The sequence below is a fragment of the Xiphophorus maculatus genome, chromosome 8, assembly GCF_002775205.1.
Source record: "Xiphophorus maculatus strain JP 163 A chromosome 8, X_maculatus-5.0-male, whole genome shotgun sequence".
Taxonomy (NCBI): domain Eukaryota; kingdom Metazoa; phylum Chordata; class Actinopteri; order Cyprinodontiformes; family Poeciliidae; genus Xiphophorus; species Xiphophorus maculatus.
The window spans coordinates 4,146,812-4,165,987 of NC_036450.1; the positions used below are offsets into that span (position 1 = coordinate 4,146,812).

The following is a 19,176-nucleotide window of genomic DNA, read 5'->3' on the forward strand; positions in this document are numbered from 1 at the left end:
CGCTCAGGCATAAACACAACCAAACGCTCACAGTTACTCAGACGGAGCGAGAAGGTGAGTCATCCACGCCAGCATGGAGGCTAAAAGCGTCAATGTCTGGCACCTTCCCAGTAGCTACTGGGTCGTAGCAGCTTACAGACGCCCACATGCTGTTTATCTTTAAAGGAGCAAATATCAGACATGGACAACTAATGAGTAACGAGGCTCTGAGTTCAATCGAAAAAGGTCACATGAAGATTAGCGAGCCCAGCATTTCAAATTTAAATGTACAGTACAACGAATGCAAAAATGAAAATACAAAAAATATGTGAATACTCACAAATTAAATAAATGGGAGTTAGGACTGAAATGATTAATCGTGATTAATCGATTGTAGAACTAATTGTCAAATAATTTTGGAAATGATTAATCGTTAACTGGACTCAAAAAAAGCCATTTGGTGAAATAAAAAACATATTCAAAGAAGAAAATGACCTAAAAGAGTACAAAAAAAAATACATTTTGCATTATAATAAAAGAAACATTTGTTTGTAAACATGTTTTAGCCAAAACTCCTCATGTGATGTAATTTCATCTGGTTTGAATTACTGGGGAACTATTATTATTTTATATTAAGTTCCTTCTGCTTTCCAATTATTATTCACTTAATCCAAAAAATAGCCATCAGATTAGCTCTACATAGTATTGATGCCAAGTCAAGCAGAAAAGTAATCCCAAAAGGAACGCTATGTTGTTGCATTTTAATTTCTACATTTAAAAAATGAATTATTAATTTCAGAGATTGTATAAAAAGTCTTAAATGAAGAGTCTGCAGAATTTGGCAACTTTTTATCCAATTAATTGATTAATCGTCAAACTAATAGGTTAATAATCAAATAAGACTCGTCAATACAATTAATCGATAACTAAAATAATTGTTAAATAAAACTAAATTCAATATGATTCCATTAAGTTTTATTCTAAGAGTTAGATTGAAAAACAAAAAAAGGGCATTTGTAATCAATTAATCGTTTACTAGAGTATAAAGATTCAATAAAGGCCATTTGATGAAAAAACATCAGGGTTTCCCCCACTGTATTATAAGCCTGGCGGGCCTCCAGGCTTTACTTGTGCCCCCACCAGGCTTAGCATTGCTTACTTTTTAAAGTTTTTTTTTTTTTTTTTTAATATGTGTATTTTTTAAGACTTTAATGTTCAGGTATTAATCTCCCAATCTTTTAATAACACATAATTATCAAGTGATATTTTCAAATTTCCTGTTAATTTTATACATTTTTTAACTTAAAAACACAACGGGCCGCTGGATGAATGATTGCCAAGCGCCCAATCAATGATGGGGTTAGCAAGTGTTTTGGGAAAAACGTTGAACAGCAAATCAAATCTGCTGTAATTCATCTAAACTAGAACTAAAAAGGATTTATATTTTCAGTCTGAACCTCCTGCACTGCATGAAAGCTTCCAGTGAATGAGAGTGAATGTGTTCAGAGACAAACAATGGAGGGACTTCATGCTCGCAGTGAGAGGTCAGCGTTTCACAGCCAGCTTTAGACTCCCTGTGCCGGTTCAAACCAAACCGTTTGTCGCCGGACACCCTGTCACTCTCGCTCCCAAAATAACAGCCCATCCATCACGTCACGTCAACAACAAGCATTTTCCTAATGAGAGTAACCAGCAGACGGAGCGCCGAGGCACGGGCCGCCCAGGCCAACAGGAGTGGAGGGACGCGCCTGTCAACAGCATCCTTGAGTGGTTTGGAGGTCATCAATCATGAGGACCTCTCCACTTAAAACCACTCAGAGCTGAACGTGAGCAAAGCCATCCAATGTGGAGAAACACGGATAATAGAGGACAGGTCGAGCTGAGAGGAAAAACTCTCAATGTGTTATAGAATTGCCTCCAATATGGCTGTTTTTATATCACTGATGGGTTTGCACTGCAGTGGACCCGCAGAAGATTTAATATCTGTAAATGTTAGAGATATCATCTGGAAAAGCTTCTAACTGCATATATTAACTGTTCAAATACAAAATATACATTAATATGCTTTAATATGCTCAGTGGAAACTGCCTTAGCACTAGCACAGAAGCTAACACCCATGGTCTGATGGTCAGCCAATCAGCAGCAAGCAAAATGAATTGGGCTCCTGGATTGGTTGATGTGGAAAAGAATGAAAATAGTGAACCATGTAGTCATCCATCCTTCATCTATCCATCATCCATCCATTGTTCATTCGTTCGTCCATCCATCCATCCATCCATCCATCCATCCATCCATCCATCCATCCATCCATCCATCCATCCATCCATCCATCCATCCATCCATCCATGAGATGAGAAATGGTTTCCAATCCCGTCAAGTCGTTCTTGTTTTGCTCCAGACTCCAATCTCCTCCATCTTGGATTCCTGGATTTCTCCTCTAATATCTTTTTATCTCATCTGAGCTCATCTTAAAACTCGTTCCCAATCGTTCCTCTGCTTTACTTTGTTCCCACATTATCAGATGAGACACATCTGGACCGCTGCCATTCTGTTCCAGCTTCGTCCTGGACGGCCGTGAAAGATTTCCCTTTGATGATAGCGGATCATAAGCAACTTTAGCATCTCTGTTGTTCATATAAGCCCAGAACGATGAATCTCCACCAGATCATGACAGACGCTGGATTTAACTCCTTTAGTTTATATCAACTGCTCTCCATGTTTTTAATTAAATCTGGACCCATCTTAAAACAGAACACTTGTCGCCTGCATTTTTATCCAGCTTGTTCCCAGAGAACTTGCTCTGTTCAGAGATTTATGCCTTCCTCCTTCCTTATGCAATATCGAGTTACCCTGCTGGATGCAGCGGAGGGAGGGCTGCCTCGGGTGACATTGATTTTCCAAAGTACTTTTGAGTTCATGTGGCTGTATGGATCCTTTTTTCTCTTTCCAAAGTTTGAATGTTGTCCCACGGTGTCTCACAGTGTTCAGGTGCTGCAATGAAAACAGCACAACCTAACAGTTTGTTTTTCCAGCTGAGAGTCAGAAATCTCCAAGTCGGCTTCAGTCTAATGAACCGTGACCCATATTTTGATATTCCTGCCACAACTAGCAGAACGTGACCACTGACTGCAGCTGACAGGCAGAAAGTCAGAACCTGTAAAAGCTTCACGCTGCATTCACCAAGGCTCAATCCGCTGAACCAATGATGAATGTAAGCTCTTCTTTATCACGTCTCTTGGCAAAAATGTGTAAACAACAAGCAGTACAGCATGATCCATGTCTTCATGAGGAGCTTAAAGAAAGTAAAACCGTCTCATTGTAAATATGGGCTGAATGCTAAATCTCAAAGTTAAAGGAACAAATTTAAAGCGTATTTCCAACATTAGATTCTTGTGATGTGCTGCAAACACAGGAGATTTATTTAGTTTTTTTTTTCCCAGAAGGGAAAAAACACCAATAATTTAGTTCAATTATTAATGAAGCATAATGAGGTAACGATTCAAAGGGCTAACCAGTTCAATGACTCTTCACTCACTGTCAGATCTGATCAAACATCCCACACAATCATCCAAACTGAGGAATGCATTAAATATTGAGTTACTAAAACGGCTCCTCTCCAATCCTTTGCAAGACGGATGTTAAAACAATAACTTTAGGTTCAATAACATTCAGGTAGTTAGTAACTATTAAACCAGATTAAACCACTCTAATCCTGCAAATATGAAGTCATGAGAGAAAAAACACACCCTATGACAACTAATATGGTTTTCTTACACATTTGGGCAGAAGGACAGAGTGAGCAACACTAACTAAATACCTAGTGTGCTAACGCTAAAGCACTAATCATAAACACTAATTCTGGTAATGCTAAAGCGTTACACCAACATGGTATTTATCACAACCTAATGCTAAATCACTACAGCAAAAGGGTTTTTAGCAGAAGTTAATGCTAATTTGATAAAACAAAACGGTCATTAGCAGAAGCTTATGCTAAATCGCAATGCAGTATTTACTGGCCGCTAATGGTAAAGTGCTAACCTCAGTTCAAATTATCTTCCCCTGAAAGACTACAAAACATCAATTTAATTTTGACATTATAATCTACATCTTCTATAATACCCTAAAATATTGTATTTATGTTTACATCTTGTTCTCTATGGTCCGTGTTTTATTTTGTTCCTTTATGTTTCTTGTTTTAAAAAATGTTATTGGGTAAAAAAGAGAGAAAACATGAGGAGAGGAAACATAGCTGTCGTGCAAACAGGCTTCTCACGTCAAAATGAGAGCTTGAATATGAATATCTAACTACTTCAGGATATCTTTATAGGCAATAACCAAAACTTCAACACAACTTTCTTCAGCTAGAAGTTACAAAACAGCCACGAAAATTAGCATGTTAGAATTTATGTGGCAAAATTAATTTAGCAGAAGATAAGTTTGCTAAATGTTAGCATAATCGTGCCCATAACTGCATGTGGATATTTAATGTCGAAATAAATTTGTACATAGATGGTATATCAATATGTGAGCATTTCTAGTGAAAGTACTGAATATTTCATGTGGTGTCTTCATTTTTTTCCCATGACGGAACTGTTGCAGAGTTTCTCCAACATCCAAACTGCCAGCAGTGTATCTGGTTTCTGAGCATGTGTGTGCTTTAGAGTCACTTTGTTTCAGCAGAGATCCTCACAGTAACTCTTTCTGACAGATGCTCCACTCTCAGGGGAAAACATGCTTGCCTCCCTTCCTGCATTGACATAATACTCCAACCAAAATATGCACATAAATGATTCATAAGATCATCGCAAATAATACCAGAAACATGGACTCCAACTCTTCTGTTACTCAAACACACACCGACGTTCTCACAGGGCGCTTCCCGCTAACAACCGCCTGTCAGGAATTACAAACATTCATCAGAAACTGTCGTTCAGGTTTTATTTTTATTTTCATCCCAACACCAACGTATTGGACCCGTCAGAAACTACAAAAAATATCCTTCTATCAATCTCAATTTTACTTTTTATGTCAGGTCTGAAGAGGAAGATAGTAATATAATGTAATGTTAATTTAAAAGTGACCTATTGTACCTCCTTCAACAGGTAAGGATAGGTTTGTATATACAAAACAAGTTTATTACATTTTTTGTACAAAATCATTCTTATATAATGAGATTTTAGCAGTTTTAGGGCGTCTTGTCACTTTAAATCTAAATAAGCTGCTGCTGGCCACGCCCCCAAACTCAACGCTTACACTCACACAGGAAAATGGCTGCAAACAGATACACAATTATACAACGGTACACCTTTGAAAAGCAGGAGTGGAGCGGTAAAACCAGCTGACCAAACATACTGAAGCTCTGGGTTGCTAGGCAACGGGCGGAATTCCGCCAGGGTTGCTAGGTAACGGGCGGAATTCCGCCAGGGTGGCTAGGTAACTGGCTGGGCTTCTCTGAAGTTGCTACATTTGGAAGGATACCAAAAAACATGATCTTATCGCCAAAGAACATCTGGGTGTTTTCAGAAACAGCAGAGATCTAAATGGAAATATAAAACTGTACAAAAGGTTAGTTTTCCATAATAGCTCCCCTTTAAGTTTCTGATGTAATGAATCAGCCCACATAAGCTAAGATAAAGTCAAACACATAACTGTGGTTACATTTATTAATGAGATTTCTGCTGTTTCCAAAGGCTTTTGGAAATAAATTAACCATTTAAAGGAAAAAACATGTTGGACATACTTGTTGAGTTTTGCCATGTAGATCTTGATGTGACCGAAGTCGGGCCTCTCTGTCGGGTCTTCGGCCCAGCAGCCCTCCATCAGGATGGTCAGCTCCTCCGGGTGGCATCTGTTGTCTGTCGTTGGCCGAAAATACGGCTTCTGGCCGTTTCTCACCTTCTGAATGATCTCTGAGGGTGGAAGAAAACACACCTTAGTGTCTGATTGGAAAATGATGAATAATATCAAACACAGAAACAAAATGGAAAAGCTCATCATCTAAATAAAAATACCAACTGCTCAGTTTTGTTGATTTGAAGGGTTTTATAATAACATTATAAGCTCTTTGGTTTGTTCATGTGCACATTTTTGTAGTAGCATTACTTGATTTTACTTCACTAGTTGGAAAAAATTGAAATTTTTTTCAAAAAGAAAATTTTAAATGCAAAACATGTCACTACAACGAGCTAAACTTATCACATTTGAAATCAGCCTTCCAGCTATGGTAGTTGTTAAGCTAACCTGGAAAAAACTCCACAAACAAGAAAACCCTAAAAATAGCAATAAAATGTAAAACCTACTTAGCCCAGTTTTGTTGATATCTAACTTTTTTGAATTGCATAAACAAATAAGCTCTTAATTTGTTGAGTTATGTACTTTTGAATTAGCATTCATTTGTGACATTAAGGCCCTTTTTTGGATTTATTTTAAAAATATTTTACTCCAGTTTGTTGAAAACAAAGTCAAACATACACGACACATTATCAAACAAAACTGGATATATAAAAAATAACAGGCAGTTGTTTTAAGCTAGACAAAAAACACAGATTAGCAAGGCTAAACTAGGCTATGCTAAGCTAAGTTACACTAAATGCTAACAGATGCTAACATCTTAGGGTCAAAATAAAAAATCAGAATAACCTAAAACTAGAAAACAATGCAAAAGCCGATCACGTGCTGTGTAAAATACTAAGTTATTTTTTAAAGATATTAAAGTTAATTTCAACATTCTATTGAATTCTATTGATTATCGTGTTTATTATCACAAATCAGCAAATATCACTATTAAATTTGTTAAGGATTTATTTTAAAAATGATAATTGTTAAAATAAGTTGTGTCTCTCAAAATAATGGAAAGATATGAAGGTCAAAGTGTGTTAGCTGTGGTAAAAATGAAGTTAAGCTAGGCCAATTTACGCTAATAAACACAAACTTTTAAAAGCAAAAGTAAAGCTAAATCTAATCTGTACCCAGATTAAATTTTCTTTTTCAGTTTTCTGCATAATTTTGTTTTTAATCAAGCCACAACTGTGTTGATTATGCAAAAACATTCCTGCTAATTTCTTTTACAACAAATTCTCATTTTTCTTTTTGACGTTAAGTGCAGCAGATAAAAGCTGAAACACAACATTTAAAAATATAAACACTCATTTTTCTATTATATTTCCCAACGCACTCCAAGTTTTTACCACTTCTTTAGTAGGACACTTTTTCCCTCTGATGAATAAAACAAAACAAAGCTCTATATAACAATTTATTACATTTTTCCCTCTACAGTGACAAAAGACGCATAAAAGCTTTTTAAAGAATCTGGTTAAAATGGAAATGTTACGGTGTGAACATGAGGTTTCTGCCCTCAGGCTGTTAATGCATAAGCAGCAGGAAACGTGACTCTGAATAAAAGGTTTTAATCGAGGTTAACAGGTTGAGGAAGCTCCACAGGAAGGCGATTTATTACACTCAAGATAAAACCTTTCATCCTCCCTGCATGCATTTCGGCTAAATTCAATAATATCCTCAGTCCTGCTGTTATATTTTGCTTTTTAATATGTGAGATTCATCCCAGATGTAAGAAAAAAAACGGATAAATTAAGACTAAAAAGGAAAAACTTTGATCCAACATCTTGCTCTCATGTTTTCATTTATTATTTTTTACTTTTCAGATATTTTTTAGGCTCAACTCTGGGTTTAATGTGTCATTTTCAAAACACAGCAACTGACCAGGCACAATTAGAGGACTTCAGGTTTCCATGGCAACTGAAGTAGCTGCTCTGGAAACGGTTTATTCCCCTATGGAGAGGAGTTCGACTTGTTTTTCAATCTACTTTTCAACAATTGCAAGGAGAGAAAACCATCCATTCATGTGGAAATCAATTCGACTCAGTTACAGAAAGAAAGTATTTCACAAAAAGAGCAAATTTTAGTGAAATAACACACAATATTTACAATTTACTGTTTTTAAAAAAAGTTAAACTACTGAAATCAAGAGTTTTCAGTTTTCAGCTAATTTAGCTAAGATAGGCTAGGCTAAGCTAGGCTAAGACAAGCTAATCTAGGCTACTGAAGCTAACTTTTAATAAACAAAATATAAATGGGCAATTATCAAAACTAAAAAGGACAACTGGGAATTTGATGATATAAAACAAATTACATGATAGCAGCATATTTAGCTAAGGTTATGTTAGCTAGGCTAAGGCTTCAAGAAATAGCAGCTAATTTTCAAATCACAAAGTTTTATAAAAGGAGCCCATGAATGTGAATAATGAAAAACAAATTTTACATCAAAATATCAACATTTTCCCTTTTTGGAGACAGTAATTATGTTTCTTGATTAATTTGATCTAAAATAAACTAATTTAAGGTAAGCTAGCTTAAACAAATCTGCCTTTCAAGACAGAAAACAATTAGCTTTCTCACAAATACAAAAAGATGGAGAAAAGGTTAACATTTCACGACATCTATGACATTATGGCAGCCATTTTTGGAAACAGTTTCCAAATACTGAAACTGTTTCTGCAAACAGTTAATTTCCAAATACAGCTAATTTAAGTTAAGCTAAGAAAGGCTAGGCTACATGTTAGCATTAGCTAGCTAACATTACTCAATTCTTTATGGAAAAACTGAAAGATTTTTACCAGATCATTCTGGTAAAAGAAAATATATAAATATTGTAAAAATTTAAGCCATATTATATTCTAAATATGCTTTACGAATATCAAACATTTCAGCTTTATATATGTTTCACTTAGAATGAAATATGGATTAAAGGTACTGTTCAAATAAAACATTAGGTCAAAAAAGAAAATACTTTACTGCAAGACATCTGTGTCATAATTGTATTTATAAATTGGTCATATTTTAGTGAAAAAAAAAAAAATTCTTCCTGTTTTCACCTAAGCTAGTAAAGTGAGGCAGACATTTTGTTGCAGAGTTAAAAGTCTAACCTTTTAACTCTGCAACAGGTTTTGGAAAAGTAATTTTTTCCACCTTGCTTGCCAGAAATGATCCTTTCAAGGTTTCTCTATATTGTTGTCATTTCTCAAAGATACACGGCTTTGAAAAAGTACAAATTTTACCCTCATTTTAACTCAAAAACGATTCTGAATTAGAAAAGTGAAGTTAGATTACATTTAAGAAATAATTCACTTTCCTTCTGTTGTTTTCATATTAGTCTTGAGGTTAAAAAGTGTAAACTGACTGACTGAAACATTGTTCTGTGATGTTATTAATAACTTTTCTGCAGTCGGACTGACTGTCTTTTCCGCTCAGTTATATGATGTTCAGCTGCATGATGACATCTGGCCGACACGTCATGTTACAGTGAAAGGAAAACATGCAACACAGCGCTAAAAATAAATATTTTCTTGATCGTGTCTGTTTAAATTAGGTGGAATTCCTTTTAGGTTACTTCTTTTATTTGCAAATTTTGCTAATTGAGCCACTTGAAGGCTCGTAAAAGACAGCTGTGTTTACCTTTAGGGCTGAGGTCCATGCCCTCCACGTAGAAAGGTCCGTTCCTCAGAGCTATTTCCTGCAGGATGATGCCAAAACTGTACACATCACCCTTCTGAGTCCCCTGAGGAGGGTGCCGGTCGTATATGAGCAGCTCTGGAGCTGTCCACATCTTCTCTGGAAGAAAACACACAACGTGATAAAACAGAGGCAGAGGCTTTTGTGAAACGGCATTTTGGAGCTGACTTACTTGCATAGAGGGCATGCGAATCGTCGTTTTCGAAAGACGAGCGGAAGCTAGCCAAACCATAATCTGTGATTTTCAAAACAAATCGGCTGTCCACCACACAATTAGATGACTTCAGATTTCCGTGGCAGCCAAAGTAGCTGTTTTGGAGATAGTTCATTCCCTGGTGAGCAGAAGTCAAGCATTAGCATGCTTCTCTTTCTGTCTGCTTTTGTTTCTCTATGTCAAAACAGCAAATGCAAAAAAATCCTGGCATAAGAAAATAACAAATTTGACAAGTTTGCAAATGAGTACAGAAATACAAACTCCTAAGTTCAGAATGAAACGCACTACTTAATGGCAACATTCTGGATATTTTGTCTCATTTTCAGCTAATGGAATTTAAAACTTCTAAGCTAAGCTACGCTAAGCTAGCTACTGAGAAATAAACTATTAGCCTCTTATTACAAAAAAGCCACATTTACTAATAGAGTAAAAAGTTTATACAATATGAATAAAGTTTACATCAAAAAGTAAAAAAAATAAAATGCAAGGAAAGGTAATTTTGTCAGAAATACTAATGGTTAAAGTCTGCCATCTTTTGAAACGGCCCAGATATTTCTGTTTGCTAGTAAAGGAAGGCTAATCAGGGCTAAGCTAAAATAAATAATTGTTTTTAAGAAAGGAAAACAAAGACTCATTACAGAAGTGTCAAAGCAGATACCAACAAACTTATGTATAAAAATATTTGTAAGAATTTACATTTTTAAAGTTTTCTTTAGTACTTTAGTTAGCAGACGAGACGCACTGTCAAAGATTTATTTGATTACTAAACATAATATTATGGTAGAAAACACTTTATTGATTATTACAATTTCTTAAATTTGATTAGTATATGTTCTGGCATTTTAAATTTATTACACTTGGAAATAATCAACTAGCTTAGCTGTTGTAAGCTAAGTTAGTTTAGCTAAGCTTAGTTTAGTTGAGCTAAGCAAACTAAGCTAACTTAGCTTAGCTGCTTTAAGCTAAGCTAGTTTAGAATCGACAAAAACAAAGTTTAAAAGCTAAAGAGAAACTGGTTTAAGGAAAAAAACTAAATTACTTGTTACAAGAAAAAACAAAGTTTTATCTGCACGTAAATTTAACATGTTTTTAATTTAACAAATACAATTTATTTTAGTTTTTACATAAATTAAATCCTATCTTGGAACAACATGATTATATTAATGAACTGTTATAATGTTCTTTAACTGGACATTTTTGCCATTATTTAAAAATAATTTAATCCTTCCATTGGGGGAAAAAAAATCTACCTCGTTTCATATTTTGTGGAAATGTGGAACTGATTTAGCCGAAGCACTTCATCAAGCAATCAGTCCACCAGAATCTGGTCATTAAAAGCAATCTTCTAAATTGTTCCCATGATTACGTTTAATCAGAGTTTATGATGAAATTTCATTTGTTACCTACAATTCCCCAACCACTTCAAGTCAACAACAAACTTTAAAACAGATTTTCCTTCTCAGCTCATGTGACACCATGGCAACGCAGAATTATTGGTGCATATCTGCATGGCACAACAAGCAACCTTTAGCTGGAGCCCAAGCGAAAACACATGAATCAATTTGCTGCCTTTGACGTCTGGTTCGTGTGTTTACCGTGTCCGCAGCCTGAAGGCCACTCACCTTCACGATGTCATTGATCAGCGAGTAGCGGAACATCCAGTCCAGGTTTATGCTCTCGTTCTCCAAAATGTCCTGGAAGAGGGAGAGCAGATAAAAGACAAAAAAAAACAACTTGAACTTTGCCGAGACTTTTCATCTGCCAAAGCAGACTGAAGGTTTACATTAGGATGAAGAACAGAATCAACATTTTTTCCTTTTCTGTTCATCTTCACTGACATGTGCGGAGCCTTTGCAGGGTATTAATGAATAACTGTGAAAGTTACCCGAGTTGACCCGTTTCCTGGAATCTGGAGCTACATCACATCGGCTTTTCCCCAAATGTTAAAAATGTTAAAGTTCAGCTTTATCACAGATTCCCTGTAAAGTCAGGAGTCCTGGCCGAGAGCAAGTTGGATTATCAAAAACTAAAAAATTATTTCAGAGGTGTATTTAAGACAAAAGTATGATGGTGTATAAGAGACATTGTAGATAGATAGGAAAAAACCTCTGAAATTTTTACATTAAAACATTTTCTAGAAAAAAATGTTTCTGACCTCCAAAAGTTGAAAATTTGCAAGAAAAAAATTCAAAAATTTTGAGAGTAGTCAGAAAATGTTTCTAGCAAAAACAAGGAAATTTCTGACGTCCAAAAGTCAAAAATATGCGAGAAAAAAAGTAAGTGTGCTAAATGTTTTCAAAGTTAGCTAAATAGCTAAATGAAAAATTGGCTCCACTGTTAGCGGATTAGTCAAAGTGTGTCCACCACCAGAAGCAGTTAAGTGTGTGTGAACGATCATATTCATCTCTCTGCTGCTATTAACCAGACATCCAGTGTGAAAACAAGAGGAAGTTAAGTACCCAAATGTTTTCAAAGTTAGCTAAATAGCTAAATGAAAAATTGGCTCCACTATTATTGGATTATCAGAACTGTGTTTACCCCTTGGTATCAGAAAAAAGCAGAACAGATTTTAATTTTTAAGAACAATTTCAAGCTTTTCAACATTTTCCTTCCATTTCACCAATTTGTAGCACTTTCTTACTGTCTTTAATATGAAATCCTAATAAAATAAACTAAAGTTTGTGGTTGTAACAGGTCAAAAAGTGAATAATCATTCGGCTGTGGAAGTTACCTGCAGGCTTCCTCTGGGGCAGTACTCGGTGATGATGCAGATGTTGGGCGGGTCGATGCAGGCCCCGATGAACCTGGTCAGATGGTTGAACTGAACGTCTCTCATCTGAAAATAACCGCACAAACACGCGGCGGCTGTGAGCCCCGACTCTTTCCAAACATCACATTCCCAAACCCCACGGAAACAGAGCACTGACGGCTCTTTTAGGCACCGACTTCTCAGGACAACGCTGCCAGGTTTTCATCAAAATAGTCTGTTTGCAGTGGACCTGGTTGTGCCGGCTCTGTTTCTATGTGTTGAGGGAACCAAGTTGACACATGTGCATGTACTGCAAGAGGTTATGAATGGGCCAGTGTGCTGAGGAGGATTTGATTTAAAAAGTTAAAAAGTCGTGTTGGGCAGGAATATCAAAGTGGAGTGAAACTAGGAACTAACGATTAATTTAGCAATCGATTAATCGCTTATTATAACGATTAATCGTTACATTTAACAATTAAATCGATAAAAAGGTCAAATTCTACAGATTTTTCAGCTAACCACTTAAGCCTTTTTTATACAATATTAGAAATACAATAAAAGATACAAATAGATAATTGAATGCTTTTTTCAATTAAGAAAATAAACATTTTATTGCCTAAAATGCGATAACATAGCATTCCTTTAGTAAACCTGAACCGGGTGAAGCTAAAACTTTCCGAATGAAGAGTTTTGGCTAAAACATGTTTACAAACAAAAGTGTTTTTATCTTAACTGCAATTATTATATTTTATTAATCAATTAATTGCGAATGAATCCGATTAGTCATTTCAGCCCAACTAGAAACAATAGATTATTCTGACGATTAATCTGTTAAAAGATGTTCAACTAACCACTTAAGTCTTTTTTGTAAAATATTAGAAGTACAGTAGAAGATGCAAATAGATTATTAAAGTTTTTTTTCAATAAAAAATTTACATTTTATTGCCTAAAATGCGATACCGTAACATTCCTTTGGTAAATCTGAACCAGGTGAAGCAAGAACAACATGATTTGAGGAGTTTTTTCTTAACATATTTCAGGACAAAGATGTTGTTTTAACATCTTTAAGATAACAAAGATATTATAATTGGATGATCGATTAATCATGATTAATCATTAATCAGCCCTAACCAGAAACATTGGATTTAATCACTAATCAAACGCTGGTTTTATAATAATCTTCCAATGCAGATGTTTGAGGTCAAGACAGGGAACATTTGCTGCCAGATTCCTTTCATGCGAAGGTGTGAATTTCTCTTTTGTAGAAGCAAATGGCACAATCCCGGCGCTTTCACTCCAACCGGTAAACGCGCTGACAGAGGCAGCAGTCAGAAAAACCTGCAACCAGCTTCAAAAGAACATCACTTCAACAGCGCTCTTTTCTTCTCCGACCCGCAGTGAGTGACAGCCGCTCTCACGGCAAACGCCGAGCGTTAGCGGCTCCTGTTTCACGGCTCGGGAGAGAGACGCTGTTAGCCTACCCTTTGCCCCATTTATTTTCCTCTGCTGCACCCTGGAACACAAGCGGTTAAGTTTCCACTGGCAGGCACGGCCGTCTCCCCCCATCTGGCTGGCTTGCTTTCCTTCCCCTGAGCTGAGGTTTGACAGGCCATCAGGCCCGCGGGGCATCTCAGACCGATGGCCACTAACCCGTCCTCTCCAAAACGGCTTCGCACAAAATGACCCAAAATTCACTGCAGAACCGCAGAGCTAAAGCTACGAGAGCTGCAGGCTACAAGAATGATCAACAGCCACAAGCATCCGTCTTGTTCGTGTCTGCCAGTGTAATTTCCAAGTTATGGCTTCCCCCCGATGCCACAGCGAGTTTCCATCACCAAACCACATTAAGTTGTAAGATTTTTGTCTTTCCTCTAGCTACCTTATCGCTTACTCGTAAATATTTCCCAGCCGGAGGGGCATTTCTATCAGCCGCTGCTGCCGTTTGTGTCAAAAAGAGGTTTAAAGATATTAGTTTCTAGGTAACAAACTAGCAGCAACACTCAGCAATGCTTGAACATATTGATAAAAGCCAGACTTTCATTTGTTGGTAGGAGGGAAACAAAAGGTTTATTAAGTCAGAAACAGACTCAAACTCCTGGAAAGGTGTATCGATTGGAAGATGGATACATTTTCTCCTCTGACTGCAGCTGCTTTAATTGAATGTCAAGACAGTTTATTTGCACACAGACATTTCAGAAAACCAGGGAGCTGACAAACGTCTTCTGGAGTGAATCTGGCTGAATGTTGTGAAATGACTCCACACTAGCTCTGTTTTTAACAAATTCTTAGAGTTTGAAAAAATAGCAAAGCAGAAATGAGTGGACGGATTTAACATATGAACCCAAAGCAGCTGTCTTGTAAAATAAAACTTTCGCTTGTTTTCTGGGAAGAATGAACTGATAACAAAGGTTTCTGAGCAAGTTTTATATTTATGGAGCTAACGGAGGTATGAGTGAAGATATTTTTTCTTCTCTTTCCAGCCGAAACTCCTTTGAACCAGGTTTGATTTAGGGACAGAGCTGCCAATTAACCAGAGGTGGGAGAAACTGAGAGAAACTCCCTACAGGAGAGAGACGGGTGGAAGGCGCCGTGTACGTGACTGATAAGATGTAAAAATAGAATTGTATGTGTTAAGTTTCACTTCTCCTTCTCTCTTGCTTTTCTTTTCTCACACGCTGATCTCTGATACTTTGATTTTCTAAATAAAATATCTAAAGACAAATGCGTATTTCTCTGATTGATTCAGTTTCTCCCAAAACGAAAAAGAATTTTCCTAAACCCAGCGTGACGTTCCGCCCCCCTGCTGGAGGGCAAAAAGCTGCTGGCTAACCGTGACTAGCATTAGCTTTAGCTGTTAAGCTATTAATGTGACGCTAAATTTTAAATGTACACGTGATATATAAAGGAAAAAGGGATGCAGTGCTTTGCTGTGCTATGACAAGGTCAGAAAAAAAGTTTTAATTAAGAAATAATTGTGAGGGTGAGGGAAGTAGTTCAGCTACGCTAGCTTGACTATGACAATCATAACATGTAGATGTGATGTGGAATTCTGTGTGTTTCGGTTTATTTAAAAACTAAAAAAAGGCAACCTAAACACACCAACTCTGACATCATCAGTAGAGCAGGTGTTTAAATTAGCTAATCAACCGCCGCAGTGTTAGCTCAGCTAATAGCAGCAGTAGCTAATCTACCACAGCGATCATTTATTAATAATCAAAAATAAACGTCAAGCCTGAAAACATAAAACTATAACAGACTGAATGTTCTGTTCTCTGTGTGGGAAATGTCTGAGTGTTTTTTTGGTGCTGAATCCTGAAATGCTAAGTGTTGACTTCTGTAACGGATGTTTACATAAAATAAATACTCACATGTTTCAGCTCCATTAATACTTGTCTGGTCAGCTCTATCCTCTTCTTGTTGACGTGTTTAATGGCCACCAGGTTTCCCTGTGTGCAACACAAAACACCTGTGAAATCAGCAATAACATTCTGCATAAAACAGAAGAAAATTCAAAAGAAATTTCCTTTGATAATCTTAAAAAGGAGCTAAAATTTATTTATTTAAAGACATTTTGAAAAGACATTTTCACTTAAGAAAGCAAACATTATATCGCTTAAAGTTTGACAGCTTTGGCTTAAATGCTGCTCTTAATATGTTGTTTCTTTTCACAAAATGATCTATTTTGAGTCTGTATATTCTAGTTAATGATTAATTGATTAGTAAATTAGTTGACTATTATTTCAACAGTCAATTAATCACATTAATCGTTTAGGTCCTAATGGGAGCAAGTCTATATGCATTGAGATATGTGGAGATCTCCATCTAACTTATCTCCCGTCTGCTGGCAGAGTGCATTACTGTCTGTAGAAACAAAACAACAGACAAAGGTGTTTTTATCTTAAATGCAAAATATACACCGTTTTGTTCAGTTTTGACTTACATACTGCTCTGAAAATGTACTTCTTTCCACCAAATGGCCTTTTTTCAGTCTATATTCTCCAGTTAACGATTAATCAATTACTAAATGAGTGGACGATAATTTCAACAATCGATTAATTACGATTAATCGTGTCAGCCATAAATATAATTGAATATTTGTGGACTTTTATATATTAGTGGGTGTGTATATATATATTTGAACCTGTATGTGTAATTTTAACTATTTAAACATAAAGAAACTCAAACTGTTGTGAAATTTTGAAAAAAACTCAAACCTAAGGTTTGACTAGATGCAAAACTGCAGCAGAAACTGGCCTGTAAACTCCAGTTAGCGATTAATTAATTACTAAATTAGCTGACAATCAATTCAACAATCGATTAATTACAATTAACCGTTTGCCAATAGGGCTGAAAAGATTAATTGGTTAAAAAAAGGCACATAAATGGCCTGGAAACTCCACTTAATGATTAATCGATTAATAAATTAGCTGACGATCAATCCAACAATTGATTAATCACAATTAATCGTTTGCCATTAGGACTGAAACGATTAATCGGTTAAAAAAAATGGCATATAAATCATAAAAAGCAGCTGCGAAACCAGTTTTCTGCAGACAGAACATCCAAGTCTGCTGAAGATCTGCAGACTTTCCTATAAACTAGAGATGAAACTTGCCAGCGGCCAAGACGCGACCATCTGGAAAGGAAAAAATAAGCTGCCTCTGTAGCAGCAATGCAAGGTCAGCCGCTGGGTCTGATTTAATATTGAGATTTGACTTTTGTTAAACGAGAAACATGCAGTCAAAGAGTGTCTCACTGCAGAGAAAACACCTTGTATTGAAGTTTTGCAGGTTGTCAAGGATGTTACATCACCATGTTTTCTCTCTTCGCGTTTTAATCACCTCAGGTCAGCAAGGAGAACTTCAGAAGTTCATCTGCGTCTCCATTTAAACAAAAATAAACATCTTTCTGCTAAATACAGCTCTTTGTGTCACCCCCTCCGTATAGCACAGAAAGAATTAGCAGCAAGAAATTAATGGTTGTGTTCAGACTGAAGGAGTTACAGAACCAGACACACACACACACACAAATAAAAAAAAATAAACAGAAAAGCAAACTGACGCATTCTGCAGCTCGCATTAAAACCAACTACCTAAATTCGCCCACACACTCTCTTTCTCTCGCCTCTCTCCAGCTCTCCGGCTTTCTTTCTCTGCACATGTGTGTGGGTGGGAAAGGAGTGTGCAGGAGTTGAAAATGTCAGAACTCACTAAGCCTTACCTTAAAATAGCCGGTTTTTGCAAATAGCTGATATTTTCCATGGGCAGTTATCAGGGAGCCGTAGCTGGATCCTCTCTGGGAAGATGAGCAGAGGAGCAGAGAGGAAGAACAGAGGTCTGTTACCGAGTTTCACATCAGAGAAAACAACAGGAATTATGTTTCTGGATTCCTATAATCCCGCTGTTAAGTCTTCGTTTGTAATGATTGCAATATCAAGCGGGAAGCCGGAGAAGTTTGGAAAAACACGGCCTCAGAACAAGACAGAGAGGCAGTCGTTAAAAAGGTGTGTGCTTGTGATTTTCATGAACGCTTCAACGTGTGGGAGAGGAGATGCATTAGGGCTTCGCACCCTGAATGCGAGGAGCGGGGCCAGACCCAGGGCTTACTTTAACGACCATTTAATGTGCGTCTGCCGCTGCAAGCCCAGCCACCTTGGATCAAACCGCTGGAAAAGCTTTCAGGAATGTGTAAACGCGCAGAGGATTTGGGATTCTCTCAGGGCTGCAGCTCAGAGGGGAGCAAAAAAATAAATAAAAGAAATGGTTCAAACATTATTTTACATGCAATATTACAGATTTTGTTGCTTTCTTTTCTAAAAAATTACAGAAAATATTTTCAAAAAGTGGATTTTATTTCAATAATCCCTGCTCTGAGTTGTTTGATGAAGTAGTAGAGAAAAGCTATGAGAATATTAGCAAAATAAAGACACGATTTTACCAGAAGAACGTCTTAAAATGATGAAAAGAAGCTTCTAGAGTTAACATAATTTGATGTATTATCTTATCTGTAAAACCGAAAGATGATCAACATCCCTCGTTTAGTTTATATGTAGGAGTTCTCATAAAATTATGACTTTATTCTGGTAATATTAACGCTTTGATATATTATTTTCACATTATTTTGACTTTATATTGTTCTATTACGACTGTATTCTTGTAATATGATGACTTTATTCTCTTAATTTAAAAATCTTGGCCTACACGTTACATTTTGTCATAAAGTTGACCTGAATTCAAAGTCCTAATAAAGAGAAGCTGTAAAACATGCTAATGAAACAAGATGGCCGCCGTGGGCGTGTTGACATCACCGAACTATGGAAACCCAAAAAGAGAATAGGTGAAAAAAAATCCACATTTTCCAAAAATGAAATCTTCAAAAACCAAAAATGTGATGTGTAAAAGTATTAAAACATTTTTTGATATTAATCAAAGCTAATCAAGGTAAATACAAAATGTAATCTTCAAATTAATTTGTTTGAATCAATCGATCCAAACCAAACTAGTCCTAAGTGAAAAAATAAAAATTCCCATCAAGTATTTTTGATACCTGAGAAATTTCTGTCCTCTATTCTTTTCAGAATTAATTTAAATGAATAAATGTTTCAAACCTGTTGACTTTTGATCAGAATCGACACAAATTGCATGTGGTGTACCCCAAGGTCCCGTCCTGGGGTCCCTTATGTTTAATATCTACATGTTCACAGTT

The 19,176-nt window shown here is 36.3% G+C and overlaps 1 protein-coding gene across 1 annotated transcript in view; it reads right to left on the minus strand.

Moving 5' to 3' along the window:
- npr2 (natriuretic peptide receptor 2) overlaps window positions 1–19,176 on the minus strand; it is a 63,647-nt gene that overhangs the window by 7,871 nt on the left and 36,600 nt on the right. The window contains exons 9-15 of the mRNA XM_005813646.3: window positions 17,692–17,766; window positions 15,840–15,917; window positions 12,454–12,558; window positions 11,345–11,416; window positions 9,681–9,840; window positions 9,452–9,607; window positions 5,721–5,889 (exon numbers count right to left, since the gene is read on the minus strand). Of these exons, the coding sequence (XP_005813703.1) occupies window positions 5,721–5,889; window positions 9,452–9,607; window positions 9,681–9,840; window positions 11,345–11,416; window positions 12,454–12,558; window positions 15,840–15,917; window positions 17,692–17,766 (815 nt within the window). The remainder of the gene's footprint in view (window positions 1–5,720; window positions 5,890–9,451; window positions 9,608–9,680; window positions 9,841–11,344; window positions 11,417–12,453; window positions 12,559–15,839; window positions 15,918–17,691; window positions 17,767–19,176) is intronic.